Below are 22,280 nucleotides of genomic sequence, written 5' to 3'. Positions count from 1 at the left end.
ACAAGTAGTAGAATCCATTGACAATAGGTGCATTTTCAATCTTAGATAGTTCTGAGACATGGACTTCATCAAATTTCATCGCAACTATCAAGTTAAACCTTTTTCTGAAGTTATAGTTACAGCTTTAAAAATGCAAAATAACTGACTAGTATTCTTTGATTAAAATCAACACCTGCTATCCTATATCCTAGTGCTTTATATTTAAAATATTCCACTAATGACTAATAATTTCCTGCCACATAGCCAACTTCTAATCATGCCAAACCTTTAGTCATTTACTCCAAAACTCTTATTATTCAATATTTACCTCAGATACTACATGGAATTTTTTTTTTTTTACAAATGTCTCTGTCCAAAAAAAAAGAAATGTATTGTCAGTCTGCACTCTTATCTACCATGACCATAATACCCTTGAAGTCATTTCATGAGTTAGTAAAGTATGAATTTCCTTTAATAAAAACAAGCTAATATTACTCCTTTTTCACAAACCTAGCCTACATTATTGCAACTAAAAAACTGCCAAACATTAGAACTGATATGAAAGGATGTACAAAAAATTGTATTTGTTTCTACATTTCAGTATTACATAATTTTGGAATCTATTTTTAAATTCAAATTGACAGGAAGGAAAGCTAATAAAAATTGACAGACAAATCCACATTTTACCTTAATTTTTACTACTTTTAACCTGTCTGCAATAATTTATATGCCAATACTCTTTTAAAAATAATAGATGATTAAAAAAAGAGATGATTATTACAAAGAGAAGATATTTTAGCATAAATGACAGGCATATTTTAGCATAAATATTAATTTACACTGGTAGCAAATAAAACAATGTTAGTTAACTTAAATATATTAGTCACATCTTCAAAAAGCAGAAGTGTTGTTGTTCCTAAAAATACATAAAAATAAATTTAGTATTAAAACTGCATTTTAAGTGTTTTGATTAAAAAAAAAGTTTGACATTGAATTCCAAGAAAGAGCATGGGATGGTGACTGCCAGGGGCTGAGGGGTAGGGGAATAGAGATGATGGTCAAAGGGTACAGACTTTCAGGCATAAAGTGAGTCAGTCTCAGGGTTCTAATGTACAGCAAGGTGACTATAGTTTTCATACTGATCCATATGCTTGAAAGCTGCTATGACAGTAGAGCTTTGATACTCTCACCCTAACAACAACAAAATAGAAATTATATGTCAGGTAAAGTACCTGTTAAACTAGCCTTATAAGTATTTTGCAATGTAATTGTCTAATCATCAATGTAATTGTCAAATCAGTGTTAAATGTCAATTACATCTCAAGAAACCTGAAGGATAATTGTTTGAAAGAAATCTACTTCCCAATATGACTATAAATTCTCTTTTCTAGTGTTGTTGCATAAGTGTTTTGCATATTTTTAACTATAATTATGAAATTACACTTAATGTTCAAAGGTGATAATAAACTTTAGAACCATGCTGTTCAATTGTATCATAGGTTAATGTGGGTGCTCCAATGTACCTTCTTGTGGCCAAGCACCAGTCAGCAGATTGAAGGTCGGTACATATAGCCATACAGTTCTCGTGGGAATCTGAAAATTCCCTCTACAAAAATAAGACTCTGTCAAAGAAGCTCCATCAAATATTTCCAACATTAATTTTAAACTAGGTAGATAAAGATAAGTACCATCACAACAGGTTTCTTTCTACTACTAAAATTTTATTCCATGGTACTCTAAGTGCTTAAATGTCTCTCGGATGTTACTCATAAAAATCTCCTAGCAAACCATAGTTTGTAGTTCTCCTGTTAACAGTTCTCCCTTGATTATTCACACATTCAAGTTTGACTTTTTTTTCTTATTCTTTTATCTTCACCCTCCTGACTTCTGCCCTTTTCCTGCCTACCCTTCCCCCTTTTTTTTTCATTTAAAAAGTTGTAAATGAAACAAATTTCCACTTCAAATCACACACTGAGGCTGTAAAGTATATATAACATAAACACTGTTTTCAGAAAACTTGTACAACGCCAGAGCATAAAAAGTTTTGCAGGTCATATGGTCTCTGTCTAAACTATTCACCTCTATTATTGTGAAAATAAACCACAGACTGGACACAAACCAATCTGTAAACAAATGTGTGGCTGTGTTACAATAAAACTTTATTAACAAAAACAGGAAGTTGGCTGGATTTTGCCAACATTACTCTTGTCCACCTTTGGAAATCCTTACATTAATGCTTCCCAAACTATGCCTTTTAAAAATTAATGGATCTACTTAAAAAAAAAGAGCGAGTTCCATGGTTAAATAGATTTGGAGAATGTTATATACACATTCTATTTTACTCTTTGAAATTTGTAATGCTAATAAACACAAAGGAAAAGAGTCCCAAGGTGAGCCATTTTCTATCCTTCCTCCTTCAGGTGCTCAAGCCTCTAATCCTTGTACCAAATCAAAGGGTATCAGTGAATTCTACCCAAAGATGCTCAATTTATTTCTTGCAACACAACCCAACACTCTTGTGAAGGCAACTGTTTCTCACTTTTAACTTGTACATTTCTGGCAGAAAGTCCTCAAAATTGTGCTTGGAATCTTTTCTAAATTTCAGCATTGATTGACAAATGGCTTAAATATTAATTTTTAAAAAAGAAAAACTATTAATGATTACAGAATATATGGCTATTTTAGAAAACTGAGAAACTATCACTACCCAAAGACATGGGAATTTCTAAATGTAAATGTTTAATTTTTTAAACTAAATTCAGATTAACTGGCATGTACAATTTTTGTATTTTAATTTTCAAATTCACACTATATCCTGAGTTTTTCCCGATATCATTAAAGACTGTTCAAAGGCATAATTTTTAATGGACAAATAACATCCATCATAAGGTGGTACTATATTTTCATTATTTCCTCTAATTTAGGGCATTTAATCATTTCCTATTATAATTACTACTATCTTTTTCTTTTGAAGTTACTAACGTTGATATTATTAGCCTTTGTCCAAATCCCTGAAACCTCCCTAGGAAAAAATTCTAAAAGAACAATTAATGGGGTGAGTCAGTAATTTTTAAGACATAATTGTTAAAATGGCTTTAGTAAATGATGTAACAATTTACATTTTCAAAGACATGAATCTAATCACACCATACCCCATCATTACAAAATAGTGCCATTAAAGATATAAAAAACTGAAATCTCATTAAGATTTTTAAAAATATTTTATTTTATATAATTCTTACATCATTTTTCATCTTTGCACAATGTATGCATTTTCATTATGGTTATATTCCCCATACAATTGCATCCCCCCTTTATTTTGAGTCTAGTCCTTCCTCTCTCTGCCCCTCCCTTCACCCTCCACCCCAGTAGTGTGTCTCTGGTTTATAATTGCTTGTTGATTTTGATTTACTTTGTATTGATTAGAAGATCTATCTTTATTCTATAGTGAATTGCATGCTATGTGTGTCATTTTGTCACATATATTTGTATTCCTGTTGTATTTAGAATATTAAATTTCTGTAATTTTTGTGACATTATTCCAGTTTGTCTCCTAAATTTAGTTAAAGTATTTCTCATACACAGATGATGTAAATTTTTATATCCTAAAATACCAAGATTTTCATCTGTACTCTATTTTATATGTAAAAGCAGATGGTAACACTATTCCATCATCTTTCAACCTTTTTATGAATTCAATAAATTTTAACTCTCCAGATTTTACATATTTTAGAAGGTGAATAATTTTCTTTTCAAATCACCAAGTAATCTGTGTTCATGTAATGTATTATCCTTTCTATACACACTGGTTCATGATTAAACTTTATCATACACTCAGAAATTTTAAAATGCTATTTCTGTAACAGGGTGGTGCCCAGGATGAGGGGAGGTTCCAGGTTCCCTGCCCTACCCAAAAGGAGAATTGAGCTGAGCAGGGAGAAGAAGCTGGAAAGGAGAATGGGGAAGGAAGGAAGCAGGATGGATTGCAAGAAGGAGACCTGGAAGAGGCTCATGGAGCAAACAGACATTTGCCTTTTGGTCCTGGGCTGGGTGAAACAGATGTGGGTGAAAGACCCATGGGGAGGTAAACAATGGCAGCTTTTATCTTGATTTTGACTTTGCTCTTTTCCTCCCAGACTTGTCTGGCTGTTTCTGACCCTTTTCTATGGGTCCCCGCCAGAAGGTGCTTTAGACTTGTGGCAGGCTTTCGAGTCTTGCTCTGGGCCAATCCCGTCTGGATGGGCTTTTACCTATGAGGGGACAGGTAAACTGGGTGCTTGACTTAGAAACCATATTCTTTGTCTTTTCTGTATTGTTCACTAATTGTATTAAAGTTCCTTTCCATTAAAGGTCTTATACGTTTTGTCTTAATGTGGAGGATGGCAGAACCTATTTACAGTGGGCTTCTGGGGTGCCCCTCTCCCTGCCCTGTGACATTTCTGCTCTTAAGTTTCTTTTTCCAGCTTCTTTTATTTAAACCATCTATTTTTCAAATGAAGTGCATTAGACTGAGATTAAAGACAAGTTTTTAAAAAATCAGCAGAACAGGTACTTCACTGGAATTGATGTGAAGGAAAAAACACAGTAAGGGAGTATGTGCTCTCTAGATATTGAGGTGTAAGTCTTCAGAAAACAGTGATGGCTTAAGGTATAAACAAGGATGAAAGTTTTGACTATAAGTAGAAAACACATAGCAAAAACCATATGAAAATTTCACTAGAGATGATGTCTATGGAGATCTTCAAGAAGACGTTCAGTGATAAATTCTGGATCACCAACCTTCCTCCAAAGACAGAGATCCAAGACTAGATAATACATGGTCCCTTATAACTACATTTACTGAAGAGAGGTTGAGGGATCTGACTTTCAGTAGTGTGGAAGACTAACACAAAAACAACAGCAAAGCTAGTAAAACAACATTAGATACATGTTGCAACAGAGAAGGCTGGTTTCGAATCTTGGATTAAAATCAAAATGAGTTACTTTCCTCCTCAACCTTTTTCCTAACCATCTGAGAGGACCCATCTTGCTCTGGTGTTCTGCTGTAACCCACCCTCCACACATCTTAAAAGTGATGTCTTAACCTCTCTTCAACAAATCAGATCTATTACTTTTTTTCAAGAAATAAATTTGTCCATAGCATTCCCTCATATCCTCCTAAAATTGGTAGGTCAGTAGTCATATTCTTCCTTTCATCCCTGATACTGACAATCTGTGTTTTTCTTAGCCTGGTTAAACATATTCCAATTTAATTGATCTTTTCAAAGAACCAGTTCTTGATTTCATTTATTGCCTATTTTCCATTTTATTTATTTATGTTCTTTTTCTGAATGCTTTAATTTGTTCTTTTCTGATCTGATTTGTAAAAGCTTTTCTCAAAATACTAGTTTAGCTGCATTCTAAAAATACTCATGTGCTCCCTTTTCATTTTCAGTTTAAAACAGTATCTCATTTCTTATGTGATCTGTTCTTTGACATGTGGATAATTATAAGGGTGTTTAATTTCCAAATATTTAAGGATTTTCCAAGTATCTATTATTGATTTCCAGTTTAATGCTGCTGAGGTCAGCAAACATACTTTAGATGATTTAAATCCTGGTAAATGTGTTGTGACTAGCTTTGCAGTCCAGAATCATTTACATTTAATGTACTTATTAATAAAGAAGATTTAAATATACCATCTTGCTAGTTGTTTTTAACTTGTCCTATTTATTTTATGTTCCTTTTTCTTCTTTTTTTCTTACTACTTTTATATTGAGTGTAGTTTCTGATTCCAGGGTATTTCCATTATTCACTTATTTAGTCAAATTCCTTTTTCTATTTTATGGTGGATTCCTAAGGTCTATAATATCCACCTTTAACTTATGGAATACTTCAAATAGTTTTATGTGATTTGACAGTAATGCAAGAATCTTAAAATAGATCTCAATTCTACCATACTTTGTTCTGCTTTTTTGTCACACATTTTAATTTTGTATGTTCTATTTCTTTAGACCAAAAGTCAGCAAACTAGAACTTGCCATCTGTTTTTGTAAATGAAGTTTTGCTGAAACAGTGCTGGCTGTTTGATTTACATGGCAGATTTCATGCTACAATGGCAGAACTAAACAGTTGTCGCAAGAAAGTATTTGGCCCACAAAGGATAAATAAAATATTTACTATTTAGTCCTTTACAGGAAAAGTTTGTAGGCCCCTCTTTAGACAATCAATTGTCTCTTCATTTATTAGAAATAAGAGAAGATGGGCCTCCCCTGGTGACGCAGCGGTTGAGCACTGGGCTGCGAGGCTGCCTGCAGCCTCTGCAGCGCCGGTTCGTTCCCCGGCCGCCGGCAAGAGTCCCACAAAAAAAAAAAAAAAAAAAGATATAAGAGAAGATAATTATACATATATGTATGTACATGTGTATATATGTATGCAGTATATATGTATATATATATATTAAATCACTATAGCCTGTTTTGTTTCTTTGTGAAGGTTCTTTAAGTTTCAGTCATTTATAATACTACCTCTCCTCAAGGGTCTGTAGAATGCTTTTGGAGCGACACCTCCCTGTGAAGAGCTCTGACCAGCATACTGACAGTGACTTTTAAGCAAGTTTTGACAGCACTGCACAGTAGCACAGCAACTTCTCTGTTATCTAGTAAATGATGACCACACCCTCCTCACCAACAAGGTGTGAATTTCAGTCCTCAGGGGACCTAGTCCTGAACACTGTCACTTAGTCCTAGCAGTATGGTTGCTCTTTATATCTGATTCTTATATTCTTCTATTCATTATATTCATTCTTCTTCTTATATTCATTCTTATATTCATTATATTTGCCTCACTTTTTCTAACTAACCCTTTGTTATTCCAATTCCCTTCAATTTAAAAATTCTTTACATTAAAGTATATTTCTTTTGTTTTTGCTTAAATTTACATTCTGAGTAGAAGTCCACTTCCACTTCAATTCACAACACTTTTCTATTTTTGTAAAGCATCCCCTCTTTCTTAGTTGCCCAAATAACCTCGAAATAGTGCCTTCCTTCTTCTAATAAAAGTTGCATTATCAGACTGCCTTACTACACTGTTATTTTGACTATTTATAATCAAGGTCATTATCAATTGTATCCTTTTCTGCCTTTATAATTCACCTTCCTAAAAAACAGGTACTCTAGTGATCCTATTTCCATAATGACCGAGGTCCTCAGTTTAACATGTAGAAATCCTATTATTTGAGGCCTATTACAAAGAGGACACTCTTCATGAATAAACCTCCCTAATAATAAACAAAATTATTCTTGTCTGCATTATATACTGCTTTATTTGTACTATAAAAATAATACTTACTATGGACTGGTATTAAAGTCATATACAACTCTTAACACCCTTTAAAATACTATAAACTCCAGAAAGGCAGAGATCATACTTTATAAATTATGTTCTCTCTGTTTTATCTCCCCATATACCTTGCAAATTTAAATAAAACAGTAAAATGGAAAGCAAAATTGGTAGCATGGAACCTACCTTCCTTCCTATAACCTGTACATCCTTAATGCTTCCATGACAAGCTCAATAAAATATCTGCCAGCCCAAAAACATTGTCTGTTTTTGAAAAGTTGCCTCAAAAATTTATGAACACACATCCATGAGTATCATTATTTTGGCATCAAGCATTTTAAAATGAGGATGAGTTTAGGGACAGCCAAACATAGCCGACCATTGAAACCTACAATGGTAACCCCAAACACAAATATACCTAAGTTCCTTTATTGATTGCCATGAAAATAACCTCAAGAGAGTCACAAAGTTTACTAATGAAAATCACTGTCACTAATAAAAAGAAATAAACCTATTTACTTCACTTTAGTTCTGTTAGTGCCTTATTTGGTAATCAAACTGAGGTATTTTGCCAAGATAGAAAAGTCGTATGCCTCACTAAGTCTTTTCAATGAATAGGGAAAGTATAATGGCAGACAAATATAGGAAGAAAAAGTTCAATTTTGCATTTTTATAATAGTACTCTCAAGCGTATTTTTTAAAAATAGCATACAAAAATCTTATATGATATTTTAGTTAATCAAATGCCCTCCAATTTAATAATTCTTTATATTAAAGTGTATTTAACTGTTTTGTTTCTGTTCAAATTGCTGTGTGATTTTCCCCTGGACTGACCCTGACTGAAACAAGGTTCTTCCCAATTTTTGAATTTTCAAAGTTGTATGAATTTGTAATAAACGTATTTTTGATGATAACTAGAAAAGGCAAGTTAATTTTATTTTTGAAAGACTGAAAATTTCTATGCAAACTAAATAAGGTAGAAATATATTTGTGAGATTAATGATTGAAATCTAAAAAAAAAATTCAATTGTGTAAGGCTATAATTGTTGTTTATGAAGGTCAGTTTTTCCTTTTTTAATTTAAATTTTGTTTTTATATTCCCCATACAATTACAACCCCCTTATTTTTACCCCAATCCCTCCTTTCCCCGCCCCCCACTCCCATAGAGTGTCTCTTGTTCATAGTTGTTTGTTGATTTTGATATTTTCTTTCTTACAGTTATTCTTTTTCCTGGTCCCTTATTTAAGTTTTCTAGATTCCTGCTATGAGTGAGACCATCCGGTATTTTTCTTTTTCTTTCTGGCTTATTTCGCTGAGCATGATCCTGAAGGTCAGTTTTTCTTAATACCAATTTTCAACATTATCTAAATTGTTTCTAGATCACTTTATGCAAATGAAATGATTTAGAATGCTATTTTTTCCTCACAGTTATGTCATATATTGGCCTTTACCAATAGATCATTAGTTATGAAATATACTGAAGTGATAGATACTAATTCTCAAACACACAGTCTCTTTCATCTTGACATTTCAGTCCCTCTTACCATGTTCAAGAATTATCAGTTGGGCTCCAGCTTGTGCATTTCCAACATCATTCTCAGCAATGCACTGATAGAACCCTTCATCTGATTTCACCAGACCCAAAACTTGAAGATTATGTTCCTTCTAAGGGAGAAAAATATAAATAAAATTTTATAATTCAAATGCTGACTAGTTGAAAATCTCAAGGTATGTTCTGTCTGGGAAAGAAAAACAAGTAAAATTGTGTGAATAAATCACTGAATAGTATTACTTCACCATCTACCTGCTAACTCAATTTTACATTATAGTTTTGACAAGGTATTGACTTGACCAGAACAGGAAACAGTGTCATTGACAAGAACTTAAGAGAATGACATAAACAAAGAACTTAACTGAAATGGAAAGTCATACCCACAATGTTTGCAAACTTAACTGCTTTATTTGGAATAATGTCTGCCATACAACACCATGTGACTGAAGTGAAAGTCTGATTTGTGAATTCTAGACATTTTCTTAAGATTATTTTTAACATTAATATTTTAGTAGATTAGATTATAATAAATCAAATGAGGCCACGTATATACCAGCTTTCCTTAAACTAAAAAGTACTATATTAATGTCAACTATCTTTATTGTTAGATATAATATAATTTAAAAATCAGAAGAACTATGAAAACACCAATGAAGTGAAACTGATAATTTAGCCATAAAAGTAATTTTTAATAAGATTAAATATTTGCAAATCATTTTTTCTAACATGAATATGTATTTAAAAAATAGAAAATATATTCCTAGCATGAGTGAAATACTTACATGAGAATTTGAAAGGAGACATTCAACAAACATAATTACTGACTCTGATTGTTTATGAAGGTCATGTATGTTATCTTAAAATATACCATTAATCCCTATTACTAAAGCCTACATAATTCTATTACTATTACTAAGATGTTAGATAATGATATAAGTAGTAGTAGATAATATTTACTAAACCATCTACTATATGTAAAGTAAAAAGCAATAATGGTTAAGTATTTTTAAATATATTTAAAATTAATCATTTACTTTTGTATTTACTTTTTAAAAAAAATCTTTGTATCTACTGTCACAACAATTGTCCAGCACTGGGTTATACTTACCTTGAAGGGAATGGGTATTTATACATGAGGGACAAATTTGTGGTCCCTTAACTAGAGAGCTATGAAGAAAAATTGGTACATGGCATGCACATGTGTACAAACACACGAGGGGTAATCATTGCCCAGAAAACGATGGCAGCTATGTTTAAAGATGCCATTGTGTGTAAGCAGGAGTACTAGATTGCTGGTCAGGCGATCTGGACTTCAGGCTTAGTTCAATCACTGGTTTGCTATGTGATTTATATAAGTTATCAAAATATTTCTGGGTTTAGTTTTCTCTTCCTCAATGAAGAGATTACATTTTGTGCGAACTTTTCTATCTTTATCTGCAATATATAAATATGTAAATGACTAAATTCTTGGTGATTACATTTAAAGATCTCAGAGGTAAGTGTCCTTTGAAAAATACTTACTACAATCTTAAAGTAATCACTTGGGATAACCATATCCCCATTCTTGACCCACTTCACAGTTGGAGTTGGTTTCCCAGTCACTTCACATTCAAATACAATATCCATGGATTCGTGAGCATATATATTAGTAGGTTGCTTCAGGAATTCAGGTTGCACTTTGAAAGAGAAAAGAAATTAAGTATTAATGAAAATAAAAATTCATATTACATATTCATAATTCAAGCAATTTTTTAAATTACAAGACTTACTTATTTGAGACTTTCACACATTTTTACAGAAGTATATAATAAACACATGTTTTCAATATGTTAGGAACATAGTATCTTTAGAAATTGATACTCTGGATGAATTAACTCAAAGAATAATTATAAAGATAATCTCTCAGTTTCCCTGTTAGAAGAATTTTCTAAGTTGACTATATGAAGAAATTAAAACTGTGAATAATCTAAACTGTTTAAAAAGGAATATTAGAGACTACTTCACTAAGATTTATACCATTTTGAAAAGCTCATAATTAAAACTCAAAGAGTTGAAAAGACTATTATCTTCCTTTTCAGTCAGCCTAATTAGTAACAACAACAAAACAACAACAACAATGCAAATGTTATAACAGCGGTCTTAAATAGTACACTCACAGAATACATTCTCACTAGTAACATCCCTTGTAACCTAAAATGGGTTTTAAGGGTAGGAGAAAGAGTGAACGTGATAGGATCTTTGAGGAAAAGTTAGCGTGTTGAAAAGCCCAATTATTCCTTTATTTATCTTCTCTTCTGCCCCAAAGTTTTAAATCACAAACATAACAGATTAAGATTTTGAATTTGAAGGGACAAAGTAGGACTGCCCACTCAATTCTACAATGTCCTGTACAACATCCTGGACAAGGGCTCTTAAGGATCCATGTTTGACACTGGAGAGGAAAGGATTTGTATTTCAGATTGGGATGTGCTCTGCTTGCACCCTTATGGTGTGGCAGCCACAGGTATGTGGGAGATTAATTGGTGTTCACGTCATGCATTTCCTTCTCAGTATCAAGCAAGTTTCTCCAGTTTATTCCAGCAAGTTGTCTTCTGTGCACCATTTCTGATCCATAGTATTCCATTGGATACCAGTTCTGATTCATGGCACTCCAGCAGACAACTTCCTGCTCATCTTCAGTCAGGCCATTGGCATTCCACAGTAGGCAACTTTCTACACAGTAGCTCAGGACTGTGGCATTTAGCATGTAATTTCCTGTAGACCATCTTTGCTCATGGCTGTATCTTCTGGCAGCAGCTACATTCTCTCTAAGGTCTGAACTGCAGCCTTGGAAAGAGATGTCCTCTTCCAAGCTCTGTTTTTGAATTTTCTCCCTCAGTTCTAGAGGTAGTAATTGATCCTTTTATTTACTATTTCTGTATTCTTTAGTGTCCTATTTTATCCTTTGTAGTAAACATCTTTTAGTAATTAATAATCCTTCATATTAAATTTTATTTCTTAAATTTCCTTGTTCAAATTCCTGTTGTGATTTCTGGCTCTTGACCAGATCCCAAAACTTCTTTTTGGCTTTTTCTTTTGTCTTTTAACTTAAGGTACCTGTTGTACCAAAGTTTTAAATCTGTATGTGGTAAAATGTGTAAGTCTTCTCTTTTCTGGCATCTGCATTTTATTATTCCTACTCCAAAGGTTTTCCATTTTAAGTTTCCATACTACTAAAAATATTCAGTTACATTTTTTTTTAGTATGTCTATGAAGCAACCTGAACTTCACTGAGGTTGAGTGTTAAAACTTTCTATTTTTCTAAATGGCAACTCCAGTATCCCAGTATGAGTAGCTGATCTGAAATAGTTTTAATATTAAAATTTTATGTACTCTTCTGTCCTTTTTCTGAAACCATATAAGCTGGGAATGGAAAACTTTATTAACTTCAGAGAGAGAGAGATCATCAAAATATGCGTAGGGGCCTCCCCGGTGGCGCAGCGGTTGAGCAGTGGGTTGCGAAGCTGCCCGCGCCTCTGCAGCACCGGTTCAATCCCCGGCTGCTCCCCGCCCACCGGAGGAGGGTCCCACATGGTGCGCAGACCTCTCCTGCTGCCCGCTGCTCCCCTCAGGAGTGTACTTCGGTCCTTCTGCCTGCTCTGCTCCCCGCTCTGGCTCTGGTGAATTCTCTCACCCTCCCGTGCTTCTGACTGTACCCAGTACTTGTATAAATAAATAAATAAATAAATAAATAAATAAATAAATAAATAAATCTTTAAAAAAAAAGTATGTGTAGGCAATCCTCATGACCACTGTTTTCCTTACTATCTGATGGCATCAAACTGCAAACAAGGAAACCAGTTTGCCGGTCTCACCCTTATCTGAAGATATTTGGAACCTAGATATCTTGAAAATTTTCCTGATTGGTGTCCCATGGGACTCCCAACTGGATGTTTAGTTTGCTTTAATCTGTTAGAGGAACAATAAGGAGCAAGCTCTGAGCTATGAATAATGTACTAAAAACTCTGTCTCCTGACATTTTTACAGATTCCCATCTCCACAGAGAAGAGATTTCAGGTGTCAGTGATCCCAACTCCCATCATGCCATGAACCTGACTTCCTGAATGGGAAGCTGCTGGGAACTAGGGAAAGAGTTAAACAGCCATGCTTGACTCATAAATGAACATGTGTGTGCTTCTGCTCTCTGGCATTTCCAGCTTCAAGTTGCCCCCAGTACCTGGAGGACCGAAATAGATACTTGGAAGAAACCCTTGGGTGAGACATGAGGGTGGCTGCTCTTGGTTCTCAACAGAAACAATGGCAACTATTATCTTAATGTGGTAAAATTTTTTTTCAAGATTTATTTATTTATACAAGCACTGGGTACAGTCAGAAGCGTGGGAGGGTGAGAGAATTCACCACAGCCAGAGCAGGAGCGGAAGCAGAACAGGCAGAGTGATGAAGTACACTGCTGAGGGGAACAGCGGGTGGCAGGAGAGGTCTGCGCACCATGTGGGACCCTTGCCCAGCGGCCGGGGATTGAACCAGAGCTGTAGAGGCTGCGGGCAGCTTCGCAGCCCAGCACTCAACCGCCGCGCCACTGGGGAGGCCCTTAATGTGGTAAATTTTGATTTTTGAGTCTCTCCTTCTATCCCAGTTCTCTGGGACCTTCCTAACCCACTACTTGTGGTTCCCTGCCAGAAGGTACCTTAAACTTGTACCAAGTTTTCAGGTCTCAGTGGCCTACTTCAGGCCAAGCCTGCTAGACTGGGCATTTGCCCATAAGGAGATGGGTAATTTAGGGGAGTTTTATTGGAAAACTATTGGAGGTCCTTCTCCCCCCTTTCCCCCACCAATTCTACCAAAATTCTATCAAACTCAGAGTCTGTTTCCTTTGCTTTTTTGTACACAGATGGCTGAATTCCTTTTAGAACATGCACCCCTTAATGATCTGGGGTCCTTAGGTAGTTTTTGGTCACACACTAACCTATTTTTCTTTATTTTTCATTATTTTCTTTTGTTTTCATAGATATGCTTATTATTGCTTGTACTCACCTATAGAACTACCTCTACAAAACAGACACAACTGTCTAATTGGACTGAAATATTCTCAAGACAAAGGCACTGGTCTATTAGGCTCAACTGAGTTAGCTATGATTACTTAGCTTGTTTTGGGTTGAGAGCAGTGAGGGTCCTGAAGGGTAGGAGTAGCTTCTGTCCTTTGCCCCTCCCTATCTGAAGAAGAGATACCTAGTGGAATGTAGTTTAATCTATCTCATTCAGCTATAGGTTTATCAGTGAACAAGTCCTCTCAATCTAAGAATCTTGTATTTACTTTCAGGGTAAGGATGAAGTAATCACCCCCCTCTCCTTGTCTGTCATGTGGAGTCTCCTTTCTCTCCTGATGTCCCAGGTCCCTAAACATAGGATAAATATACCTAGTCTACTGCATTATTCTTTAGAACTACAGCCATCTAAACCATGTTCATATGTATGCTATTAAATTGATATTTTTCCCTTTGCTAAAACAATTAAATGCTATGTATTCTTCGGGGTTTATTTGTAGATATTAAGTGGTTTTACTGATAGTCTACTCTTGGGCCAGAACCACAAAATTAATTATTATAATATACAATATTTTAAAATATTTGGTGGACTATGTATTCTCTCTTTTATTCTCTCAAAATTTTCCTAATATTCATTAAATTGGTTTTATTCCTCCAGATGAGTTTAGATTCACTGTTGATCCAAGTTTCTCAGTTCTTTCTCACAGAAAACACACAACAAGAACAACCTGAAATTTTCTTTTAAACTGCAAAAAATCTGAGCAACAGAGAAAAATTACTTGGAATTTTGAGTATTCCTATTTAAGACAAGATTATTTAAATACTTGCAAATTCTTCAGTGATGACCTACTGTAAAAAAGATGTCAAGGCAACAATCCCTCTGCTCACCTATGACTATGCAGGTGCATTTTTTGACCAACTCTCTCCATCTGCAGGGCAGCAGCTTCCTGCCTGCCTGTGACCTGTACCATGCTGAGACTTCTCTTTACTGACCTCCCTCAGCGGAGGCCGCTCACCTCAAGTTCTCCTTAAGGCCACCTGCAACCATCCAGGCCTCTCTGAGCAAACCTGTCCCTTTTGGGGCAGCTCTTCCTTCCTGCTTGTGTCTATACAAGTGTCCTTTATTCTTCTGGCCCTTTCCCTAATAAACCTGCCCTTTAAATATAATTTTAAAAATGTCAAGACTGGAAGTCAAGAGATCTACAGTTGATTTCTGGTTTACCACTGGACATTTTGGTGATCATTAGTTTTAGTTTGCTTCCTATGTTAGATAAGGAACGCAAGTAGACTATTCTTAAATACACTAAGAACTGTGATTTTATGATTTCAGTTTCTTTGAAGTATAATATTTAATATTGACTTGTGCTTTGTACTTTAGTCCTTGCAACAATACTACTATTTAGGTTTTGCTATATTATTTTCATTTTATAAACAATGACACTAATATACAGAGAGGTTGAGTAGCTCTACAGGGTCACAAAGCTTAGTCAGTGACATATTTGGATTTTGAACCTAGGCGGTCTGACTAAAATCCTGTACTTTTTAACCTTTTATTTTATAGAGAAGAGAGCAATAAACCCTGTGTACCTGTTACGTAGCTTCAACAATTATCAACTTATGGTCCATTAGTATTTCACCTAAGCCCTAATCTATCTCACCCGCTTCTCCAGATTATTTTGAAAGAAAATTCCAGGGATTATGTTATTTTGTATATAAATAGGTAAGTACACCGCTATAAAACTAGAACTCCTATTTCTAAGCATAACCGTAATACCATTATCAGGTAGCTATCTATAATATCTGTTAATTTAGTCAAATATTCCATTAGTATTCACATTTCACTAACTGACCTATGTTTTAAAAAACTGATCTATTTTATTTGAATTGGGCTAACAAGGTGCATTCATTGGTATTAATCTGTTCCTTATGTATCTTAATTTACAGATTTCTCCTTTATCTCATCTTTATTTGCAATTTTCCTATTGAAAAGTCATTTGTCCTATACAGTTTCCTGCTGTCTTTTGCATTACCACAATGGCAAATAACATATTCTTTCTAAAAAAAAAAAAAGACAGTTAAAGGAGAAGCTTGATTGGAATCAGGCTCTTTTTCTTTTTTTACCCTCAGATTACTTATTACACAATGGTACATTCTCCCATTAGGAGGTTCACAATGTGTGAAATGTCTCCTTTTTGTGATGTTTAGTTTTTGAGATCATTACCTATGCTTAGGAGTTGTAAACTAGTAATGTTTATCATTCCACATAGTCTAAAGAGAAATAGCTTCTCATGAACTATTTGGTTATCCATAAGTGTAGATCTTACAGAAAGAGCAAGATAAATGTTTCATTCTTTCCCTTTACTTGCCAATTTTCAAACTAATCAGATACTCTGATTTCTTCCCCAAAAGATAATTACTGATTTTTTTAAAAAGAAGTATTATTTATGAACTCATGGATTAAAATGTTATAATATATAACATAAGTTAATTCTTTTGATTCTCAAACTATCACATCTTTGACCAGTGGAAGTCTGAGTTGATGGAAGTTCCTGAATCCATTCTGACAAAACCCTAGTGGTCTTTAGTATCTTCCGGTCACTGTTTTTAGACCCTTTTTTTGTGGACAAAGCCAGGAAGCTTGTAAATTTTAAAAATAAAATTCATCATGATCTCATTTGGGTATTTCCTATTAAATTCAGAACTATAGGTTTTAAATGGATCTTATTAACTTTACATTTTCATTTTTGTTCTCTCATGCCAAAAATCTCTGCTCATGAGAATACTAATTCACAAGCTTTACTTAAACTAAGTAGTCTCAGAATAGTGATATCAATATTTCTACCAATGATAAGAAAACAGCCAACAGTTGAAGATTCTTACAAAGTTTTCTGACCTTTAGCATATGACCCACTAGGTATATACAATCCAACTGCTATTTTAAATTTATTTAGAATAATAAATTTCACTTGGAACTGTCACTTTCTGGGTGGCTATACTACCAAGTATATACACATGTAACGAGTCGTTTGTTTCACTGTCTCTCTTCAGGAACTGCTTTATAAAAATTTAAATCTATAAAAATAAGGTATATTCAAACAAACAAGTCCTGCTTTTAACCCTATTATCCCTTTTCCTACCACTCTCCTACAGGTAGCCATTTACCACTTTTTTATGCTTTATCCTTCCATTTTTAGAATTATAAACAACACACATATACACAACTTGTCGCTACTCCTCTTTAAATTAGTAACATAATAAACAACTTTTTCCTACAAACCCTCAACCTTAACCGCCATGGTACCATGATTCTAAGGAACTGACAATGTTCCTTGAATCTGAAAGGATTAAGGATCCTCCAATGCAGAATATGTAATTTTGGAAAACAAAATCTTCAAAAAAATTCAAATGAATACGATATATTAGTATGCATTTTTAGTAAACAGATTTTCAGATTATTAGGAGGAAAATCACAATGTTCATTTACTTTTCCCTTTCATGAATTATAAAATAATGCCTTTAAGATGTTTTCTGGATTTTAACTTCTCTGTGGATAGTAGTCACACCAATTAAACACAATGTAAGAACAGATGTTTGTGGTAGGGAAGTTAAATTGATAACCAGAGAGCAAACGAGTCAATTACCATAAGAAAATAAGCCCTGTAATGGAAGATTATGCATTTCGTTACCGAAGAGATAATTAAGCTTCAAATTCTCATTGACAGTCCCTATCCCTTCTAATGCCATCATCATCACAAGAATAATTTTAATTGCTAAATGCACAAGTAGAATTTAGTAATAAAACACATTATACTTGCAAAATTCTTTTACTAGAAACATCATTTAATTCCATCACTATTATATAATGCTGGAAGGTGCTACCTAATTAAAAAAGAAAACAATATAGGGCCAACACCAATGTTTCAAGGTTACAAGGTTATTTTACTGTTATTTGGAAGATAACATTTGTTGTGTATATTTGCTCTGAATTGTTGTACTTCCTAATTGCTTGATTTTAAAGGTTTAAGCATCTAAATTCTTAAAAAGCTCTAAGTACAGAAATAAAGCAATTTCTTCCATTCATGTTAAATTATACACTTGATTTTCTTAAGCAGCTTTTCAATAATTCACAAAATTACATACATGTAAGTCCTTAAAAAAAACACCAAATAAATAAAAACCAAGAATTCTCTTCAGGGATGTTGTTGACAGTCTAATCACAAGTTAGCTTTCAGCATGGGTTTAAGTAGCAAAGCAAAAAAACACTAGAACTCTCCATTTCTTAAGAAAACTTCTCCTTCTAATGATGGTGGAATGGTTTTCTTTAATCTCCAGGAGAAATAGGTGAAATGATAGCTATGAGGTAACATTATGACAAAGTTGCTACATGACCCTGAAATGATTTTCTACCCTCTCATGCCCAGCACCAATCTCAATGCTTTTCCTTAAAGCTACCCCTTAACTTTGCTAACAGGTACTCATCCTTCAAACCTGAACCAAGACCTTTCTTTAAAGAAGTGTTTCCTCATCTAAAGCTTCCTTAAGAAGTTTTCCTTTTTCAACTCTCCTGCACTACTATGGGAGTGCAAAATGGTCCAACCACTATGGAAAGCTGTGTGGAGATTTCTTGACATACTAAAGATAATGCTTCCATCCAGCAACTCCACTCCTAGGTATTTACCCAAAGGACACAGAATCATTAATTCAAAAGGACACCTGCACCCCTATGTTTATAGCAGCACTATTTACAATAGCTAAGCTTTGGAAACAACCCAAATGCCCAAAAATAGATGACTGGATCAAGAAGATGTGGTATATATACACACAATGGAATATTACTAAGCAATCAAAAAAGATAAACTCATGCAATTTGTAGCAACATGGATGGAGCTGGAAGGGATCATGCTCAGCAAAATAAGCCAGAAAGAACAAGAAAAATACCGGATGGTCTCACTCATAGCAGGAATTTAGAAAGCCTAAATAAGGGACCAGGAGAAAGACTAATTATAATAAAGTAAAAATCAAAATCAACAAGCAACTATAGACCAGACACACACTACAGTGGGGGGCGGGGGGAGGAGAAGAGGGATTGGGGTCAGAAAAAGGGGGTGGGAATTGCATGGGAAATATAACTAAAATGAAAATGCATACATTATGCAAAAATGAAAAATGATGTAAGAATTATATAAAATAAAATAATTCATAAAAAAAAGAAGTTTTCCTTTTTCTTCTATCCGTTCCCCAAGCCTATGTGCCACTGAAACCATAGCGGACTAAACTGTAATAAGTGCTGGATGCATACCTGTTAGATAAGTGCTTACTTGAATTCTTCTAAAAATTCCATTAACCAATACCCTCAGAGAATTAGAGATATCATAGAGCTCACAAACCAAAATAGTTATTATCTGCTCCTTTAAGAAAAAGCTTGCTGACTCCGCTCTAAAATCTTTTCATGCCTCCTAACAGAAAAAAACATGCCAAAATAGAATGGTAATATTTCATTTTTAAAATGAATGTGTTTATGAAATAGCTTAAAATACACATAAAATAAAAGGTTAACAGCTATGCTCTTTCTGGGTGTTGAAATTATAGGTGACTTCTACTTTTCTTTTCTATACATTCTAATTCTCCTTTGTTTTTGTGGGGAGAACATAAAATATCAATTGTTCTTATAATCTAAAAAACCAATAACATTATTTTTGTAGTATCAATTAACAGTTCTTAAATGAATGCAGTCCCCTGAACAACAATCCAATCATCAAAACCAGTAAATGATAATTAAACATCTTCTGAATTCCTTATCTACAAAGAGGAAAAGCACGTTTTAAAAGATGTTATTATCAAATTGCTACCAGCATGCTAATTTTTCACTCCTAAACTACCACACACGAAAATTTTTCAAGTTGGCCTAGCTGAGAAAAATCTTTATATATTTTTCCCATATGCAAATTAATGCATATATATTTGAAAATACACAAAGCCCTGATAATGAGCATTTTAGCTCTTAGTTGAAGTCTAATATAATAAATCACCAAATTTGCTGGTCAATACACGATTCAACAGTTTACTACAAAGCATAGTATCTGTTCTTCAAACTGTTGACTCCTGGTGTACCAAGAGTAGACCAGTGGACATAGTCAATTTGGTGCAGGCAGTGAAGAAGTACTTTGTAGAATTTAAAGATAAAAATGAAACTGACTAAAAATTAGTCTACTTTATTTCACCATATGCCAGCAATAAACAATGTCAGCAAATAACAATTTCAGTAATAAAAAACCTCCTCCGATCCAGAGAAGATTACTGCTAGCCCCGCCCCCACCCCCATCAGTTAACCTACTGATGTTTCATAAAATCCATTTTTAAATACAAGAACAGGGCCTCCCCGGTGGCGCAGCGGTTGAGCGCTGGGTTGTGAAGCTGCCCACAGCCTCTGCAGAGCCAGTTCGATCCCCGGCTGCTCCCTGGCCACCGGAGGAGGGTCCCACATGGAGTGCAGACCTCACCTGCCGCCCGCTGCTCCCCTCAGCAGTGTACTTCGGTCCTTCTGCCTGCTCTGCTCCCCGCTCTGGCTCTGGTGAATTCTCTCACCCTCCCATGCTTCTGACTGTACCAAGTGCTTATATAAATAAATAAATAAAATCTTAAAAAAAATCACTAATAATCACTAATAAGCTAAGATATAAAAAAAAGTTTAATAAATAAATAAATAAATAAATACAAGAACAGTAAGATATAGGATGGATAGAAAGTAGTGCATCTCATGTAGTATGGGGAGGTACTACTTTGTAAATCTTGTTTCCAAACAGATATAAACGTATATTGGATGATAATACAGAATGTATTTCTTACTATTATTGAAACAAAAAAAATCAAATACTTGGGACTAAACCTAACAAAAGAGGTAAAGGACCTATAGAAAGAAAACTATAAAACACTGTTAAAAGAAATAGAAGAAGACACAAAGAAATGGAAAGACAGCCCCTGCTCATGGATTGGAAGAATTAACATTATTATCAAAATGACCATCCTACCAAAAGCAATTTATAGATTCAATGCTATTCCAATAAAAATTTCAACAACATTCTTCAAAGAAATGGAACAAATATTGATGAAATTCACATGGAGCCACCAAAAACCCCAAATAGCCAAGCTCTCCTGAAAAAACAAGAAGGGAATGGAGGCATCACACTCTCAGACTTCTAACTATATTACAATGCCATAACAATCAAAACTGCATGGTATTGGAACAAGAACAGACACACAGATCAATGGAACCGAATAGAAAACCCAGAAAAAACCCCACAGATTTACTGTCAACTAATCTTTGACAAAGGAGCAAAGAATATGCAATGCAACAAAGAAAGTTTGTGCAATAAATGGTGCTGGGAAAACTGGGTTGCTACATGCAAAAGAATGAAGCTTGATTACTACCTCACACCATGTACAAAAACCAACTCAAAAATGGATTAAAGAACTAGACATAAGACCTGAAACTACAAAATATATAGAAGGAAATATAGGCGAAACACTACATGACATACACCTCAGTAACATCTTTAAAGACTCATCACCCAAAGAAGTGATAGTGAAGGCAAAGATAAACAGCTGGGACTACATCAAATTAAAGAGCAAAAGAGCAAGAGAGACAGTAACCAAAGTACAGCAAAAGAGACAGTAACCAAAACAAACAGACACCCCACCAACTGGGAGAAAATATTCGCACACAACACTAATGAAAAAGGACTGATCACAAAAATCTACAGAGAGCTGAGGAGTCTGAACAAAAACAAAGTAAATAATCCAGTCAAAAAATGGGCAGAAGAGCTAAAAAGGAACTTCTCTGAAGAGGAAATGTGAATGGCCAACAGGCATACGAAAAAATGTTCAGCATCACTTGCAATCAGGGATGTAAATCAAAACTACGAGATACCATCTTACACCAGTGAGAATGGCACATATTAAAAAAATTAGCAACAACAGATATTGGCAAGGATGGGGAGAAAAAAGAACTCCCCTGCACTGCTGGTGGGAGTGTAAACTGCTCCAACCACTATGGAAAGCTGTGTGGAAAGTCCTCAACCTACTAACGATGGAGCTTCCATATGACCCAGCAATTCCACTCCTAGGTATTTACCCAAAGGACACAGAATCATTAATTCAAAAGGGCACCTATGTTTATAGCAGCACTATTTACAATAGCTAAGCTATGGAAACAATCCAAATGCCCAAAAATAGATGACTGGATCAAGAAGATGTGGTACATATACACCATGGAATATTACTCAGCAATCAAAAAAGATAAACACATGCAATTTGCAGCAACATGGATGGAGCTGGAAGGGATCATGCTCAGCAAAATAAGCCAGAAAGAACAAGAAAAATACCAG

General features: G+C 34.5%; 1 protein-coding gene across 5 annotated transcripts in view; it reads right to left on the bottom strand.

Moving 5' to 3' along the window:
* Positions 1-22,280, bottom strand: part of NEO1 (neogenin 1) — a 180,746-nt gene that overhangs the window by 72,420 nt on the left and 86,046 nt on the right. For all 5 annotated transcript variants that reach the window (XM_054688657.1, XM_037502890.2, XM_037502892.2 and 2 more), the window contains exons 6-7: positions 10,373-10,527; positions 8,844-8,964 (exon numbers count right to left, since the gene is read on the bottom strand). In XM_054688657.1, the coding sequence (XP_054544632.1) occupies positions 8,844-8,964; positions 10,373-10,527 (276 nt within the window). The remainder of the gene's footprint in view (positions 1-8,843; positions 8,965-10,372; positions 10,528-22,280) is intronic.

Source organism: Talpa occidentalis, unplaced genomic scaffold, assembly GCF_014898055.3.
Source record: "Talpa occidentalis isolate TD23 unplaced genomic scaffold, MPIMG_talOcc4v2.1 talOcc4.11, whole genome shotgun sequence".
Taxonomy (NCBI): domain Eukaryota; kingdom Metazoa; phylum Chordata; class Mammalia; order Eulipotyphla; family Talpidae; genus Talpa; species Talpa occidentalis.
Note: the sequence above shows the minus strand (reverse complement) of the source record. Positions and strands in the feature narration are given on the sequence as shown.